The sequence below is a fragment of the Erinaceus europaeus genome, chromosome 12 (genome assembly GCF_950295315.1).
Source record: "Erinaceus europaeus chromosome 12, mEriEur2.1, whole genome shotgun sequence".
In the NCBI taxonomy this organism is placed as follows: domain Eukaryota; kingdom Metazoa; phylum Chordata; class Mammalia; order Eulipotyphla; family Erinaceidae; genus Erinaceus; species Erinaceus europaeus.
In genome coordinates, this window is record NC_080173.1 from 68,773,727 (window position 1) to 68,792,395 (window position 18,669).

At 39.8% G+C, this 18,669-nt stretch overlaps 1 protein-coding gene across 8 annotated transcripts in view; it reads right to left on the reverse strand.

Annotated features, from left to right (window-relative positions):
• Window positions 1-18,669, reverse strand: part of LOC103108101 (acetyl-CoA carboxylase 1) — a 338,374-nt gene that overhangs the window by 223,769 nt on the left and 95,936 nt on the right. For 4 of the 8 annotated variants that reach the window (XM_060203908.1, XM_060203907.1, XM_060203910.1 and 1 more), the window contains exons 2-3: window positions 5,463-5,509; window positions 290-539 (exon numbers count right to left, since the gene is read on the reverse strand). In XM_060203908.1, the coding sequence (XP_060059891.1) occupies window positions 290-539; window positions 5,463-5,509 (297 nt within the window). The remainder of the gene's footprint in view (window positions 1-289; window positions 540-5,462; window positions 5,510-18,669) is intronic. The other 4 variants (XM_060203911.1, XM_060203912.1, XM_060203913.1 and 1 more) reach the window with 1 other exon arrangement.

Below are 18,669 nucleotides of genomic sequence, written 5' to 3' on the forward strand. Positions count from 1 at the left end.
TATCCAACAACGACGACATCAATAACTACAACAATAAGACAAAGGCAAGAAAAGGGACTAAATAAATATTTTTAAAAAAACATATATATATACACATATATATATTTTTTAGTGAGGTGTGTGTGTATAAAACCTGCACTCGTGGCAAAATAATTATCTCCTACTCAGCAAAGTTTTAATTTCATTGTCAGAAGAAAAAAATGAAAATCTTGATTAAAATTATCATTCTCCTCAGAACAAAATCAACAGGACAGATTAAATATGCCAACGTTAAACTTCTCTCTCTTACCTCATGTGTAAGGCCAAGCCATCTTGTAGGCTAGATATTCCTAAATCAGAGAGAGTATCTGAGCCAACAGAAGCTGGTGACATTGAGCCCTCCTTCTCCTCCAGGTCCAGCTTCACCAGACTACTGATCTCATCTTCTGAGTTATCTTCAGATATAGAGCCAATTATGAATCGGGAGTGCTGGTTTAGCTCCAATGGTTTGGCCAAGGAGGACGATTCATCCATTATTCTTTCAAAATGAGCTCGCACAGCTAGAAAGAATGGTGAGACAGTGAGTAAAATAGTTACAGGTGATAACCTACACCTGAGGCTACTAGCCACGGATTACAAGCCTAATATATAAGAGTTGGCACTTGGAAGTAAGGTAGAGTTGACAATGAGTTTCTTTGGCTATTGTAGTTCAGTTCTTTTCTTTTTTTTTTTTTTTAACTACAAGGGAGGAAAATTCAGATCATAGTAACTGTCTAAAACTTAGAACCAACTCTCCTTTCCTCAAAGAAATCTCACTCCTGGGGCAGTCTGAGAGTTCACCTAACTCACAAACACAACCCAGGATTGAGTCCAGAGCCTATGCCACTGCACTGGAGGAAGTGTGGTGTCTTCCCCTGGTTCTCTCCTCTCTCTGCCCATTTCTCCCTATCTTTTGAAAAGAGAAAGTAAGGGAGTCAGTGGTAGCGCAGTGGGTTAAGCGCACATGGCGCAAAGTGCAAGGACCAGTGTAAGGATCCCGGTTCGAGCCCCCGGCTCCCCACCTGCAGGGAAGTCGCTAACCAGGCAGTGAAGCAAGTCTGCAGGTGTCTCTCTCTCCCCCTCTATGTCTTCTCTTCCTCTCTCCATTTCTCTCCATCCTATCCAATAACAACAATAACAACAATAAAACAGCAAGGGCAACAAAAGGGAATAAATAATTTTAAAATAAATAAATAAAACCTGAAAGAGAGCTCACTGGGTAGGGTGCCAGTATTGTCATATGTATGACCTAGGCTTAAGCCCTGGCAACTCATGGGTGGTCTTATGTCAATGGAAAAAGCTTTGGCGGTGTGATATCTCACCATTTCTATATACCTCTGAATAAAAAATAAAATTAAATAAATAATTTTAAAAGGTCTCCAGTGATGAAATAGCACACTGGTGAGCTACACACACACAGAGCACCACACAAATTGGGCCAGAGAAATGGCACACTGGGTAGAGTGCTGCAGTGTGAAGTGGAAACCTCGTGTTAAGAGTCCCAGCACCAATTGGGAGGTGCTATTAAAGGAAGCTGAGACTCTCAACCTTGTGGTTTCTCTCCCTTTATCCAGTGGATCTGGGGGAATGGCCTGGGGTCACATTTTGGAGAACCAGTGAGAACTGCGGTTGATTCAACAGTAAGAATAACTTTAAAATGATGATGAAGGAGTCGGGTGATAGTGCAGGTTAAGTGCAGGTGGCACAAAGTGCAAGGACAGTGTAAGGATTCTGGTTTGAGCCCCCGGCTCTCCACCTGCAAGGGAGTCGCTCCACAGGTGGTGAAGCAGGTCTGCAGGTGTCTATCTTTCTCTCCCCCTCTCTGTCTTCCCCTCCTCTCTCCATTTCTCTTTGTCCTATCCAACAAAATGACATCAATAACAACAATAATAACTACAACAGTAAAACAAGGGCAACAAAAGGGAATAAATAAATATCAAAAAAATTCTCTAAAAAAAAATAACGAAATTAAAAGTATGTACTTGCCCCATGACTTTACTTTTTTTAAAAAAATTTTTATTTATTAATTAGAAAGACTGGAGGAGAGAGACAACCACACTTCCCTCTGGTACATGTGCTGCCAGGGATTGAACTAAGGACCTCATGCTTGAGAGTCTAATGCCCTGTCCACTGTGGAATATCCAGGACCACTTTTTCTTTCTTTCTTTTTTAATTCTTTATTTATAAAAAGGAAAAACTGACTAAACCATAGGATAAGAGGGGTACAACTTTGCACAATTCCCACCACCAGAACTCTGTAATTCAACCCCTCCCCCGATAGCTTTCCTAATCTTTAACCCTCTGGGAGTATGGATCCAAGGTCATTGTGGGGTGCAGGTGGAGGGTCTGGCTTCTGTAATTGCTTCCCCGCTGAACATGGGCGTTGACAGGTCGATCCATATTCCCAGCCTGTCTCTCTCTTTCCCTAGTCTTTTTTTTTTTTTTTTTAAACCAAAGCACTGATCAGCTCTGGCTTAAAGTGTGCAGGGGGATTAAACCTGGGACTTCAGAGCCTCAAGCATGAAAGTCTCTTTCTATAACCATTGTGCTATCTACTCACCCTCCTCATCCCCATGATTTTTCTTAAAATACATCTTTTTTGAATTCATCCCAAGGGGCCAAGTGGTGACCCACCTACTTAAGTGCTCACATTATAGTGAGCCAAGGACCAGGTTCAAGCTCCTGGTCCCCACCTGCAGGGGGGAAGCTTCACAAGTGGTGAAGCAGAGCTGCAGGTGTCTTTAAAAATAATTGCTCCCCACCTGCAGGGAAGTTGCTTCACAGGTGGTGAAGCAGGTCAGCAGGTGTCTCTCTTTCTCTCCCCCTCTCTGTCTTCCCTTCCTCTCTTCATTTCTCTCCTGTCCTAACAACAACAACAATAATAACTACAACAATAATTAAAAAAAAAAAGGGCAACAAAAGGAAAAATAAATATTAAAATTTTTTTTAAATATATATAATATTCTGAGGCATCAGGGGCCTCAGGCACAACCCCCAGAATCACCATAAACAGTTCTCTGGTTAAATATATATATATATATATATATATGAGTCGGGCTGTAGGGCAGCGGGTTAAGCGCAGGTGGCGCAAAGCACAAGGACCGGCATAAGGATCCCGGTTCGAACCCCGGCTCCCCACCTGCACGGGAGTCGCTTCACAGGCGGTGAAGCAGGTCTGCAGGTGTCTATCTTTCTCTCCTCCTCTCTGTCTTCCCCTCCTCTCTCCATTTCTCTCTGTCCTATCCAACAATGACAACAACAATAATAACTACAACAATAAAACAACAAGGGCAACAAAAGGGAATAAATAAATAAAATAAATATTTTTTAAAAATTTTTAAATATATATATATAATTTATTATTTAAAAATATGTCCTAAGAAAACTGAAAAATGTTATGCATGTACAAACTATTGTATTTATTGTCAAATGTAATTCCCCAATAAAGAAATTTAAAAAAGAAAAAAATGTATGTCCTAAGGTCAAGCACCCAGTTGAGTGCACATGTTACTGTGCACAAGGACACAGGTTCAAGCCTCCAGTCCCCACCTACAGGAGGGAAAATTCACTAGTGGTAAAGCAGTGCCCGCAGTTGTTTTTTTTTTTTCCTTCACCTCTTCTTCCCTTTTCAATGTCTCTCTGTCCTACCAAATGAAATAATTATACATATTTCTCAAAAAAAAAAAGTTAGCGGTATTGAGCTGTAGTTCAGTGGTAGAGCACCCACATATGAAGAAACCATAGGTTTGAAGCTCTAAAACTACCTCTCAAACTTTTTTTTAATAAAAAGTTGAAAAAAGGGAGTCAGGCGGTGGCATAGTGGGTTAAGCGCACGTGGCACAAAGCACAAGGACTGGCATAAGGATCCTGGTTCGAGCCCCCGGCTCCCCACCTGCAGGGGAGTTGCTTCACAGGTGGTGAAGCAGGTGTCTTTCTTTCCCCATCTCTGTCTTCCCCTCCTCTCTCAATTTCTCTCTGTCCTATCCAACAACGACATCAATAACCACAACAAGCGCAGCAAAAGGGAAAATAAATAAATATTAAAAAAAATTTTTTTAAAAAAGATCAGAAGAGAAAACACAAGCAGAACTTAAACTGGAGTTGGTATATTGCACCAAAGAAAAGACTAGGTGGGAGGGGAGTACAGGTCCTGGAAAAGGATGACAGAGGACCTAGTGGGTATTGTATTGTTATGTGGACAACTGAGAAATGGTGCAGACGGTAGACAACATAATGGTTATGCAAAGAGACTCTCATGCCTGAGGCTCCAAAGTCCTAGGTTCAATGAGCCAGAGCTGAGCAGTGCTCTGGTAAAAAAAAAAAAAAGAAAAAGAAAACTGAGAAATGTTATGCATGTACAAACTATTGTATTTACTGTCGACTGTAAAACATTAATCCCCCAATAAAGAAATTAAAAAAAAAAAAAACTTTTTTTTTAAAGTTCTCTTTTTTTTTTTTTAAAGATTTTATTTATTTATTTAGGAGAAAGATAGGGGAGAGAGAGAAAGAACCAGACATCACTCTGGTACATGTGCTGCCAGGGATTGAACTCAGGACCTCATGCTTGAGAGTCTAGTGCCTTAGCCACTGCGCCACCTCCTGGACCACCAAAAAAAACTTGAGTCTCCAGTTTTTTTGTTTTTTGCCTCCTATCGCTGGGCTCAGTGCCAGTACTACAAATCCACTGCTCCTGGTGCCTTTTTATTTTTTTTAAGATTTTATTTATTTATTATTTATTCATGAGAAATAACAGGAGAGTAAGAAGAACTAGACATCACTCTGGTGCATGTGCACTGGGGACAGAACTCAAGACCTCCTGCTTGAGAGTGCAATTTCTACCTGACCTATCAAAGTTTTAAAAATCTTACACACTGCAGGGATATCGTTTTCTAAATAGTGAAGCAGGTCTGCAGCAGGTGTCTGTCTTCCCCCACCCCGTCTTCACCTCCTCTCTCCATTTCTCTCTGTCCTATCCAACGACATCAATAACAACAACAATAAAAATAAATAAATAAATGAAATCTATTTTTAAAAAATCTTACACACACAAAATGGTGCCTTTCCTAATGGCTGTGCATAGACTAAAAACAGTTCACTATCAACAGCTAAAATACTTATCCAGCAATCATCAATCGTACTAAATAGTATTTCCTGACATAACTATGAGCCACTAGAAAAGCAAGGTCATGTATGGAAAATCACTGAGTAGCTGTACAGACATTCAAGAAGCTACTCCACAGCCTGCCCCATTTCCACTGATTCTAGTCCTGAATTAAAGAGAGATGGTGGTGTAATACTGTAACTTCACATTATTCCCCTTAAACATACAATACACTTTGGTGGAAGTTGACTTTTAACATAAAAGCCTACAATTTAATATTTTAAGACATGAACATAAAATGTTTTTTACTGCAAATACCAAGAAGTTATTATTTGTAACTGACCTCTTATAATTCTTACTGTCTGAGCAGATATCCACCTCCAAAAAGAACTAGAGAAAGACAAAAAGAGATTTGAAATATTAAGAAACCTAAACTTTATCAATTTTTGTTTTACTCAACACTGAACAAAACTACTAATACTCAAAGTGCCATTTTACTGATTGACTCTATTGTTTAACTTGAAGCATAAAGTATAACTATTTGTTCAAATTTGTACATTACACAATTCATTGTTTATACAAGTATTAAACACTGAAACAAATTTACCATATCATAAGAAATCTTTTCCAGCTGTTCACTTCAATTAATACATTCTAACTCTATGACTTCTAATATTTCAGGAGAGTGAACAGAGGATGTCAGTTAGGGAAAAGAGACCCATTAAATTCCTTACAACTCAAATCATAGTCTGATCATGTTTCCAAATGACTATACCTACCCAGAAAAATGTCAGGAGATGACAGATCTCTCATTACATTAAGGCTCAAAACTCTCCAAGTATCCTAGAAATCCTTATTTTCCTTTTCCTTTCAAATTCTGTTTTTTGTTTGTTTGTTTGTTTGTTTTACCTGAGCACTGCTCAGCTCTGGTTTAGGATGGTGCAAGGGATTGACTTTGGAGCCTCGGGCAGGAGAGTCTCTTTATGCTATCAACCACCGCATAAACTCAACAATGTGAATGTATCCAGGGTTCTCAACATTAACTATATATAAAAATTCCCTGTGGAGTATTTTAAAGCTAACTCTACCTTGGATTTACAGAATCAGGATCACTGCTATAGGCCCAGAAATTTGAATATTAAGTTTCACACTTAATGACACTAACAGAAATCCAAGATTGAGAACCACTTGTTTAGAATAGGGAAGGAAAGAACCTATTACATAGATATGAAAGTCTAAAACGACTAAGAAAGGATAATGAACAACTAGAATTAAAATTTTAAAAAAAGGAAGAGAAAGTCACTTGGATCAAATATAACCAAAGGTACAGTGGAGAGGGAGATAAGCCTAGAACCCAGGCTCTACCTCTAACTCTGTCTGACTAGTTCTGGCAGTGCAACCTTGAACTATCTCTTAGCCTGAATCTCCTTATCTGTAAAAGTAAAAAGATAATCTGTGTTTTATGGGATCGCTGTGAGGACTAAGTATATGGAAAGATTTTGTAAACTACACTTCACTAAACCAATGTCGTGTTTGTTTTTTAGAGACAGAAGGCAGTGAGAAAGAGTCGGGTGTGAACAAGAAACCACAACAATCAAGTTTCCTTCAATGTGGTGGGGGCTAGCTCAAACCTGAGCAATTTTGCCATCCCACCAGTGTTTTTCAATCTAAGGGCCACAACAAACACAATATTAAGTCCATTTAGAAGGCTATCACCAACACTTTTTAAATGAAACTGAATAGAAATGGCAAGAGTGCACTGTAAGGATAAACATAGTTTTGTAGATCTTTGCATCTACCCCAAGTTTGCCCTCAACATATCATTTGCTCTTGGAGAACTCCTAGGGGTATACTCCCCAAGCCCACTTGTTCTGAGACCAATGGAGCCACTGGTGAGCTCAATGGGAGGAGGGCCACTGCCGGCAGAGTCCTAGCCAGTGGGACAGCAGTACTCCTCCAGCAACCTGGGACTCCTGGAAGCCCAAGGTCCCATAACCAAAGGATACGAAGCTCGTTCTGGTTGGCTGTATGTGGGCTCTCTTCCCTTCTCATCCCCACCTGAGTCAAGTGGTCCTCCATCACTCTTTAACTTACAGCTGGGGTGGGCGTTGTGGGACATTGGGACCTGGATTTACTTGTTTATTTACTTATTTATTTATTTATTTATTTGGTAAGAATTTATTTACTCATGAGGAAGGAGAGAGAAAGAACCAGACATCACTCTGGTACACGTGCTGCCAGGGATTGAACTCCAGAATCCAATACTTTAGCCACTGCGCCACCTCCCAGACCACCCTGGATTCATTTTTCTCAATAAAGTCTGAAAAACAACAACAAAATGACATACCAACCCACACCTTATAGAATGGCTACGCCATCTATGGTGATTCTACGTGGGTGCCAGCAATCAAGCCCAGAGGTTCACAAGAGTAGGTGCTGAACTCTCTCTTGGCCCTTCAATTCAATCTAGCAATGATGAAACAATTAGAACCAGACTGTAGGAACTTTTACAAAACAACTGACCTAGGCTCTTCAAATATGTCAATGAATGATAAACGACATGAAACATAAGAAGGGATAGGGTTAGTTCTGCATTAAGGAAAATAAAGATGGGGGGCTGGGTAGGGCCAGGTGGTGGTGCACCGGTTAAGCGCACACAGTACTATGCACAAGGATACCCGCAAGTACCCAAGTCCGAGTCCCATCTCCCCACCTACAGGAAGGGCACTTCATGACCAGTGAAGCAGGTCTGCGAGTGTCTTTCTCGATTTGTCCCTTTCAATTTCTCTCTATCAAATGACAAGAAAAGGGGCAAAAAACATCACCAGAAATTGTGGATTTGAAGTGCAAGCACCAAGCCCAAGTGGCTGATGGCAAAAAAAAAAAAAAAAAAGAAAGAAAAAGAAAAGAAAAACTTGGCAACAAAGCAAAAATGATTTTTAACTGGACTTTAAAGTATATGACTGCGCAGTTGGGAAAAATGGCTTAACTGGTAGCAAAACTGACTTTCATAGCTAAGGTTCCTGGTTCAATGTCGGCACTGCTTGTACCAAAGATACAAGATGGTCTAGCTTATCTCTCTTTTCCTCCCCTTTCTCTGTCTCACACAGAACACTTTCTCATGTGATAAATAAAAATCAATTTAAAAAGTAATTAAATATATGACTGGGACAAGTAGTTCTTTATACAAGAGACTAAATAAATGTTAAATTTGGGGGGTTCTATAATGTAGGTGATTAAATAAGACAGTGTCCTTGTTCTTAGGAGAAACTAGCAAAATTTCTATGGGTCAAGTGTCATGATCTCAACAACTTAGTTAAAAATAATTCAGAAAAGAATTATATACACACACATACATACCTATACATGTAAGCGTCGAGTTAAAGCAATGTGGCAAGTTGGGTTTTTTTTTGGTTTTGCCTCCAGGGTTATTGCTGGAGTGCCTACATTACAAATCCACTGCTCCTGGAGGCTATTTATTCCCTTTTGTTGCCCTTGTTGCTTTTGGAAAAAAAAAAAAAAAAGTTTAATATTTATTTTTATTTGATAGGACAGAGAGAAATTGAGAGGGGAAGGGAGACACTTGACTCACCACCTGTGAAGTTTCCCCCTGCTGTTGAAGACCTAGAGCTGAGCCCAAGTCCTTGTGCATATATATGTGCACTTGCAAGGTACACGACCACATGGCCCCAACCAAAAAAAAAAAAAAAAAGTTTTAAGATTTTATGTATTGGGAGTAGGGCGGTAGTGCAGCAGGTTAAGAGCAGGTGGCGCAAAGCGCAAAGACCCGCATAAGGATACCGTTTGAGACCGCGGCTCCCCACCTGCAGGGGGGGGGGGGTGTCACTTCACAAGTGAAGCAGGTCTGCAGATGCTTATCTTTCTCTCCCCCTGTCTTCCCCTCCTCTCTCCATTTCTCTCTGTCTTATCCAACAACGACAACAATAACTACAACAATAAAAAATAAGGGCAATAAAAGGGAATAAAATAATATAGAAATATTTTTTTTTTAAGATTTTATGTATTAATGATGGAGAGGAAAGAATCACAACATCTTTCTGGTTTATGTGATGCCAGGCACCAAACTCAGTATCTTATGCTTGTAAATCTATCACTCTAGCCACTTCACCACTTCCCTGGTTGCATTGCAAAATGGATCAAGAGTACAGTAGTAATACTGCTTTATTTTTTTTTGAAGGTTTAATTTTTTTAAAGAATCTGGAAAGACTATTTTTTAAATTTTATTTATGTATTTATTCCCTTTTGTTGCCCTGGTTGTTTTATTGTAATTATTGTTATTATTGATGTCGTTGTTGAATAGGACAGAGAGAAATGGAGAGAGGAGGGGAAGACAGACAGGGGGAGAGAAAGATAACTGCAGACCTGTTTCACCGCCTGTGAAGCGACTCCCCTGAAGGTGGGGAGCCGGAAGCTCGAATCAGGATCCTTACACCAGTCCTTGCGCTTTGTGCACTTAACCTGCTGCATTACTGCCCGACTACCCTAGAAAGACTATTTATCTCTAATGTATTCTTTCTCAGGATGCTACTGGAGGATATTCTCAGCCACAAAGAGCAAATAAATTAATGGAGAAATGGAAAATTCCGTGGTCCAGGAGGTGTCACAGTGGATAAAGCACTGCATTCTCAAACATGAGGTCCGAAGTTCAAACCCCAACAGCACATGTACCAGAGTGATACCTGGTTCTTTCTCTCTCTCCTATCTTTCTCACTACTAAGTAAATAAAATCTTAAAAGAAAAAAAAGAAAAAAGAAAAGAAAGAAAGAAAATAGTTTTAGAAAATAATTTCTCCATAGCAGAACAGAAATACAAAAAAAAAGTTCCAGGATGCTGGTAACAGGTACCAGATACAGAAGGCAAACAACTCCGACTGCAGTCAGTCAAAGAATCAGAGATTTTACAGATAAAAATTAACAATATCTAACCACCTAAATATCTGAAAAATTATGAAATTAGTGAAGAGGAGGCTGAACGAATGACAAGTACCTACAATGTTCAGCAAATAAAAAGCAATACTACACATGAAAAAATGGAACATAGCATTATGCCAACTAAATTCTTGATAGCATTGATATTCATAATATAAAGGCTACTGATATAATAAAAGTTGAGTGGAGAGTATTGGGAGGGAAAAGCATTGAGTATTGAGGGGATCGGGCAGTAGTGCAGCCTGTTAAGCGCACATGGTGCAAAGCCCAAGGACCGGCCTAAGAATCCCGGTTCAAGCCCCCGGCTCCCCACCTGCAGGGTAGTTGCTTCACAGGCAAATCAGGTCTGCGGGTGTTTATCTTTCTTCCCCCTCTCCATCTTCCCCATGTCTCTCCATTTCTCTCTGTCCTATCCAACAATGATGACATCAATAACAACAATAATAATAACTACAACAATAAAACATGGGCAACAAAAGAGGGAAAAGCAAATTACAAAAAAAAAAAAAAGCAAGTATTGAGGGTAAGGAGAGAAGAGACCCAATACTATTCTTTCATAGTAAGAAACCAACAGATAATACCTAAAAATGGGGAAACAAGACATATGAAGGCAAGTATATTATTTATAGACAAATGGTAAAATGTATCAGGGGCTTGAGAGATAGCATGATAGTTACGTACAAAGTCTTTCACCAACAGCCCCAGGTTCAATCCTCAGCACCACCATAAGCCAAAGCTGAGCAGTGCTCTGGTACATATGTGTATAAATGCTAAAATAAATGAAAGTGGGAAGAGGCTAGGGAAAGATGCTTTACTGTAACAAATTTTGTGAAACTATGTGGCTTTTATTTATTTTGTGATTGCCAAGGCTTCATCGTTCCCAGCCAACTTTTTAGAAAGAAACAGAGGGAGAGAAGGAAAAATAACACACCAAGGGTGATTGGAGTTGGGCTTAAACCCATGGCAAAGCAGGCACACTATCCAGGTTAATATCTTGCTGGTGCCAACAATGGGACTTTTTTTTTTTTTTTAGATGAGACAGAGAGGCAAAGGGAGTGTAAAAATGACCAGAGCACCAAAGCTTCCTTCAATGCAGTAGGGGCTGGGCTTGAACCTAGGTCAAGTACATGGCACTAAGTAATTTAAATCACCAGTCCTCTATATGGCTTTTAAAACCATGTGAAAGTATAACTGATGAAAATAGGTAAGTAAAAAGCTCATCTCATAATAAAGTGAAGAATGATATGCAAAATATTCACTGATTATATAAAAAGCAGGTCAATGGGAATTCATACAAGGAATTCCTATGCTCTAACACTGCATCACCTCCCAGGCTGCAATCTGAGCATTTAAGTCAACAACTGGCTTGTCATTCACTTATTTATGAATGTTATATGTAACTGAATTATGTCCCCATTGAGTTGGGAAGATTTATCTCTTTCAATTGTTTTACATTTATCACCCTCAATGCCTCACAATGCTGTGTAAACCCTAGGCTTTTGCAGGCTGAATGTTTCATTGGAATTCAAAAGTCTTGCATTAATGAAAGTATGAGACATAAACCATGTTTTATATTTATCCCCTAGAAACATTTAAAGGCCTCAAGGTAAAGATCAATTTTGCATGACTCAGGAGGTAGACCAATGGATGAAACACTGGACTCTCAAGCACGAGAACCTGAGTTCAATCTCCGGCATCACGTGTACCACAACAGTGCTCAGGTCTCCCCAACAAATAAATCTTTTAATAAATAAATAACCCATTTTGCAAATTCAAAATGTTCTGGAATTATGAATCAATTCATTCTTGTAATCTTATTCCACAGAACAGTATTTAGAAAAAACTGCAGTGTTTAAATTTAAGTGTCTTCCAAAGAATCTCAAGCATAAAAACTATTTGGTTTTTTTTAAGAAATACTGTTTCAGGGCTGGATGGTGGCACACCTGGTGGAACGCATGTTACAATGCACAAGGATCCAAGACCTCAAGACCTCAGTCCCCACCTGCAGGGGGAAAGCTTCACAAGTGGTAAAGCAGTGCTGCAGGTGTATCTGTCTCTATCTATGTATCTATCTATCTCCTCCCTCCTTTCAATTTCTGGCTGTCTCTATCCAATAAGTAAATAAATAGTTGGTTTTTTTTTTTTTTTTTTTTTTTTTTTTTTGGTCTCCAGGGTTATTGCTGGGTCTCGGCGCCTGCACTAAGAATCCACTGCTCCTGGAGGCTTTTTTCCCTTTTGTTCCTTATTGTTTAATCGCTATTACTGTTGTTATTGCTGTGGTTGTTGGACAGAACAGAGAGAAATCAAGAGAGGAGGGGGAGAGAAAGATAGACACCTGCAGACCTGCTTCACCGCCTGTGAAGCGACTTTCCTGCAGGTGAGAAGCCAAGAGCTCGAACCAGGATCTTTACACCGGTCCTTGGGCCTCAGCCATGTGCGCTTAACCCGCTGAGCCACCACCAGCCCCCACAAATATAATTTTTAAAGGGGGGGGGGAGGCGAATCCCAGCAATAACCTTGGAGGCAAAAAAGAAAAAAAGAAATACTGTTTCAATAGATGCAGAGAAAGCCTTTGACAAAATACAACATCCCTTTATGATCAGAACACTACAAAAAATGGGAATAGATGGAAAATTCCTGAAGATAGTGGAGTCTATATATAGCAAACCTACAGCCAGCATCATACTCAATGGTGAAAAACTGGAAGCATTTCCACTCAGATCAGGTAGTAGACAGGGCTGCCCACTATCACCATTACTATTCAACATAGTGTTGGAAGTTCTTGCCATAGCAATCAGGCAGGAGCAAGGAATTCAAGGGATACAGATTGGAAGAGAAGAAGTCAAACTCTCCTTATTTGCAGATGACATGATAGTATACATGGAAAAACCTAAGGAATCCAGCAAGAAGCTTTTGGAAATCATCAGGCAATACAGTAAGGTGTCAGGCTACAAAATTAACATTCAAAAGTCAGTGGCATTCCTCTATGCAAACACTAAGTTAGAAGAAACTGAAATCCAGAAATCAGTTCCTTTTACTATAGCAACAAAAACAATAAAATATCTAGGAGTAAACCTAACCAAAGAAGTGAAAGACTTGTATACTGAAAATTATGAGTCACTACTCAAAGAAACTGAAAAAGACACAAAGTAGTGGAAAGATATTCCATGTTCATGGGTTGGAAGAATTAACATCATCAAAATGAATATATTACCCAGAGCCATCTACAAATTTAATGCTATCCCCATCAAGATCCCAAGCACATTTTTTTAGGAGAATAGAAAAAATGCTACAAATGTTTATCTGGAACCAGAAAAGACCTAGAATTGCCAAAACAATCTTGAGAAAAAAGAACAGAACCGGAGGCATCACACTCCCAGATCTCAAAATGTATTATTATAGGGCCATTGTCATCAAAACTGCTTGGTACTGGAACATGAATAGACACACTGACCAGTGGAATAGAATTGAGAGCCCAGAAATGAGGCCCCACACCTATGGACATCTAATCTTTGACAAAGGGGCCCAGACTATTACATGGGGAAAGCAGAGTCTCTTCAACAAATGGTGTTGGAAACAATGGGTTGAAACATGCAGAAGAATGAAACTGAATCACTGTATTTCACCAAATACAAAAGTAATTTCCAAGTGGATCAAGGACTTGGATATTAGACCACAAACTATCACATACTTAGAGGAAAATATTGGCAGAACTCTTTTCCACATAAATTTTATAGACATTTTCAATGAAACGAATCCAATTACAAAGAAGACTAAGACAAGTATAAACCTATGGGACTACATCAAATTAAAAAGCTTCTGCACAGCAAAAGAAACCACTACCCAAACCAAGAGACCCCTCACAGAATGGGAGAAGATCTTTACATGCCATACATCAGATAAGAGTTTAATAACTAACATATATAAAGAGCTTGCCAGACTCAACAACAAGACAACAAATAACCCCATCCAAAAATGGGGGGAGGACTTGGACAGAATATTCACCACAGAAGAGATCCAAAAGGCTGAGAAACACATGAGAAAATGCTCCAAGTCTCTGATTGTCAGAGAAATGCAAATCAAGACAACAATGAGATATCACTTCACTCCTGTGAGAATGTCATACATCAGAAAAGGTAACAGCAGCAAATGCTGGACAGGGTGTGGGGTCAAAGGAACCCTCCTGCACTGCTGGTGGGAATGCAAACTGGTCCAACCTCTGTGGAGAACAGTCTGGAGAACTCTCAGAAGGCTAGAAATGGACCTACCCTATGACCCTGAAATTCCTCTCCTGGGGATATATCCTAAGGAACCCAACACATCCATCAAAAAGATCTGTGTACACATATGTTCTTGGCAGCACAATTTGTGATAGCCAAAACCTGGAAGCAACCCAGGTGTCCAACAACAGATGAGTGGCTGAGCAAGTTGTGGTATATATCCACAATGGAATACTACTCAGCTGTAAAAAATGGTGACTTCACCGTTTTCAGCCGATCTTGGATGGACCTTGAAAAAATCATGTTGAGTGAAATAAGTCAGAAACAGAAGGGATGATCTGACTCTCAGGCAGAAGTTGAAAAACAAGAGCAGAAAAGAAAACAGAAGTAGAACCCGAAATGGAATTGGCATATTGCACCCAAGTAAAAGACTCTGGGGTGGGTGGGTGGGTGGGGAGAATACAGGTCCATGAAGGATGATAAATGACCTAGTGGGGGTTGTATTGTTAAATGGGAAACTGGGGAATGTTATGCATGTACAAACTATTGTATTTACTGTTGAATGTAAAACATTAATTCCCCAATAAAGAAATTAAAAAAAAAAAAAAAGAAATACTGTTTCAATATCAGGTGTGGTGGCTCAGTGGACAGTGTGTACTTGCATGATAAGGCCCCTGGCTCAATCTTTGGTAACATACATGAAAGTTCTCTCTCTTTCTCTCTTTCCCTCATTGTTAGGCCAATGATGCACTAAGTTAATGTATTGTCTATGCATAGAATTTTTCAAAAAAGGCATAAAGTAAAATATTCTACTGCCATAGGAGGGTGCTCACCTAGGAGGGTGCCTGCCTTGCCATGCACACAACCCGTCTGAATGCCCAGCACACATAGGAGTACCATAATACTGGGAGAAAGAAGCTTTGTTGCTCTGGCTTCTGTCTGTGTGTCTCCCCGTTTCCTTTTCTTTCTTTTTAAATTGTTACTGTTATAGCTATTATTTAATCAGAGCACTGTTCAATGCTGGCATATGGTGGTACTGGGGTTTGAACCTATAACCTCTGGTGCCTCAGGCACAAAAGTCTTTTTGCAGTCTCCCTAGCCCCCACCCTTTTCCATCTTAAAAAAAAAAAAATGGCCTGGAATAATAAAGCCCTAGGACTACAGAAAATCAATAAACTGTTTAAAATTCTTATATTAATAGAAACTAGAAAAATTTTTCTAAGGTACATTCCAGTACTGAAAAGTCTTTTAAGTCACTATGAAACGGAATCAAAAGGAAATTAAACATTAGCTTTATAAGAGCCAGGGAAATCACTAAATGCTAAAATACAACCTAGTTATCTACTTTATTGGTACTGGCCTAATGACATTATCCTAATAAACTGAAAAATTAATGAGGCTTGTCCCAATCTACTCTCCCAATTTAACATGTTCTAAGATTCAGCTCATGATCTGCACGACAAAGTAGGCACACTATCCCGTATGCTCTAATGAAAATGGGTTGTCAGAAAAGTCATGATGCATCTTTGCACAGAAAAACTTTAAAAAAGGGGGGTGGGTGGTAGGGCAGCAGGTTAAGCACACATACTGCAAAGCACAAGGATCCCAGTTAGAGCCTCCGGATACCCATCTGCAGAGGGGATGATTCATAGGTGGTGAAGCATGTCTTCAAGTGTTTTTCTTTCTCGATCTCCTCTTCTCTCAATTTCTCTCTGTCCTATCCAATAAAATGGAAAAAAAAAAAAATGGCCACCAGGAACAGTTGATACTGAACCTGTGATAACGCTGGAGGAAAAAGAAAAAAATTTTAAAAAATCATTTTTCCCAATAACCTGATATATCAATAATTCTCTTACTGATTTGTTATTCCTTCAAGCTACATAAGAAAAAGTGACATGGGAGGGGTATTTGACAGCATATACAGACTCTTTCCAGGTTCAAACCCTGCACCAGGGCTGAATAGTGCTGATAAAAAAAGAGAAAGAAAAAAAGAGAGAAAAGTAACAATAAGAGGTGGCAAATGCCTCAGCCAAAGTTGGTGACTTCAATGGGCCTGATCTTCCCATGATATTGTTTGTGACTTAGGTTTATCAATACTTTCAGCATGCCACACTCATTCTCCTTCGTATAAGGAACTACAATAATGTTTGCTATCACATGCCATCAGGAATTAAAATTTCATGGCAATGCTAATTATAAGGCGGTAATCCCAGACAGGATAAGCTTGTATAAATGCATTTTATCTTTAAATAGTAACACGGAATTTAAAAGTTCCAAAAGATTTAATGAAGTTTGAATAGCAGACTAGCAATACAGGAGTTGGCACAGTGAATAAAGGTTTGGGCTCTCAGGCATGAGGTCCTGGAGTTCTGTCCCTAGCATTGCCATGGACCAGAGTGATGCCCTGCTTCGTTCTCTCTCTCTCTCTTTCTCTCTCTTTTTTTCTCTCTCACAAATGAATCTTAAGGGAAAAAAAGAGTTTATAGTAAGTTTGTTTTGTTTGTTGCCCCCGGGACTTGCAGATGCAGAATTCCACTGCTCCTGGGGAGTGTTTTCACTCTTATTTCGGAGAGACAGACAGACTGAGAGGGAGAAGGTGGGGGTAGATAGCATAACGGTTATGCAAACAGACTCTCAAGCCTGAAGCTCCAAAAGCCAAGGTTCAATCCCCCACACCATCATAAACCAGAGCTGAAGAGTGCTCTGTTGGGGGTGGGGGGGAGCAGGGCGGGGGGATGGAGAGAGGGAGAGACAACATAGCACTGGTTTACTGTCCAGGGAGCTCCCCTGGGTGCTGTGGTGCTCCCATGTCAAGCTGGATCTGTCGTGGGGCTTCACACATGGTAAAGTGAGTGAGTACTCAATTATTATAAGGCTTTATATATAAATATTTGGCAGTCTGCTACCATACAAATAGAGAATGCACTCATTAATGAAGTTTCTAAGAACTAGCCTTTGCATAGACAACTTTCAAATCCAGTCATTTATATAAATTGGTATAAATATGTATTTAATATCATCTTAGCAAAGTCCATTAGATTCAGCATGGGTGGTGGTGCACCTAGTAGAGTGCACGTGTTACTATGTGCAACAACCTAATTCAACCCCACGTGCAGAGAGTAAGCTCCCCAAGCAGTAGAATCCGGCTGCCATTATCTCTCTCTCACCCTCATGGAAACAGAAAGATAAGAGGCAGGGGAGTGGTCCGGGAGGTGGCACAGAAGATAGGGCTTCGGATTCTCAACCATGAGGTCCCAAGTTCAATTCCCAGCAGCACATGTACCAGAGTGATGTCTGGTTGTTTCTCTCTCTCTCTCCTATCATTCCTCATGAATAAATAAAATCTTAAAAAAAAAAAAGAGGGAGGGGAGAAAGGCCATTAGGAGCACATACCAATCCCCAGTGGTAATCATGGTGACAATAACAAGTTTTCCCAAACACAAGTCGAACCTGAAATGGAATTGGAGTATTACACCAAAGTAAAAGACTCTGGGGTGGGTGGATGGGGAGAATACAGGTCCATGAAAGATGATGAATGACATAGTTGGGGGTTGTATTGTTAAATGGGAATCTGGGGGATGTTATGCATGTACAAACTATTGTATTTACTGTTGAATGTAAAGCATTAATTTCCCAATAAATAAATAAATTATTTAAAAAAAAAACACAATTTTTCCCTAATTTTTATTCCACTTTTTTTTTTTTTTTTGGTAAGTTCTTGAGTTCTTGGTTGGTTTATGGTGTGTGTGTGTGTGGTGGGGAGAGGGGGTTGAACATGTGACTTTGGAGCCTCAGGCACTGTTTGCATAACAATTATGCCATCTACCCATGCCTGGCAATAACAATTTTTTAAAAAGTGTTTGATAATAATAAAACAACTTCTTTTTCTTTTTGCCTCCCTGGTTATAACTGGGACTCCTGCAATCCACTGCTCCTGGAAGCCATTTTTCCCACTTTGTTGCCCTTGTTGTTATTGCTATTGCTGTTGTTGTTGGATAGGACAGAGAGAAATCAAGAGATGGGGAAGACCAGCAGAGGGAGAGAAAGAATAGACGTCTGCAGACCCGCTTCACTGCTTGTGAAGTGACACCCCCCCCCCCCCCGCAAGAGGGAAGCCAGGGGCTCCAACTGGGATCCTTGTGCTTCACACCATGTATGCTTAACCCACTGCGCTACCACCTGGCCCCCAACAACTTCTTTTTCTAAATTGAAGGGAAAAAAAAACTTTCCTCCAATCAGACATACTAAATTCCAATGCATTATTTCTTTTTTTTATAATTTATTTCTTTATTGGGGAATTAATGTTCTATATTCAACAGTAAATACAATAGTTTGTACATGCATAATATTCCCCAGTTTCCCATTTAACAATACAACCCCC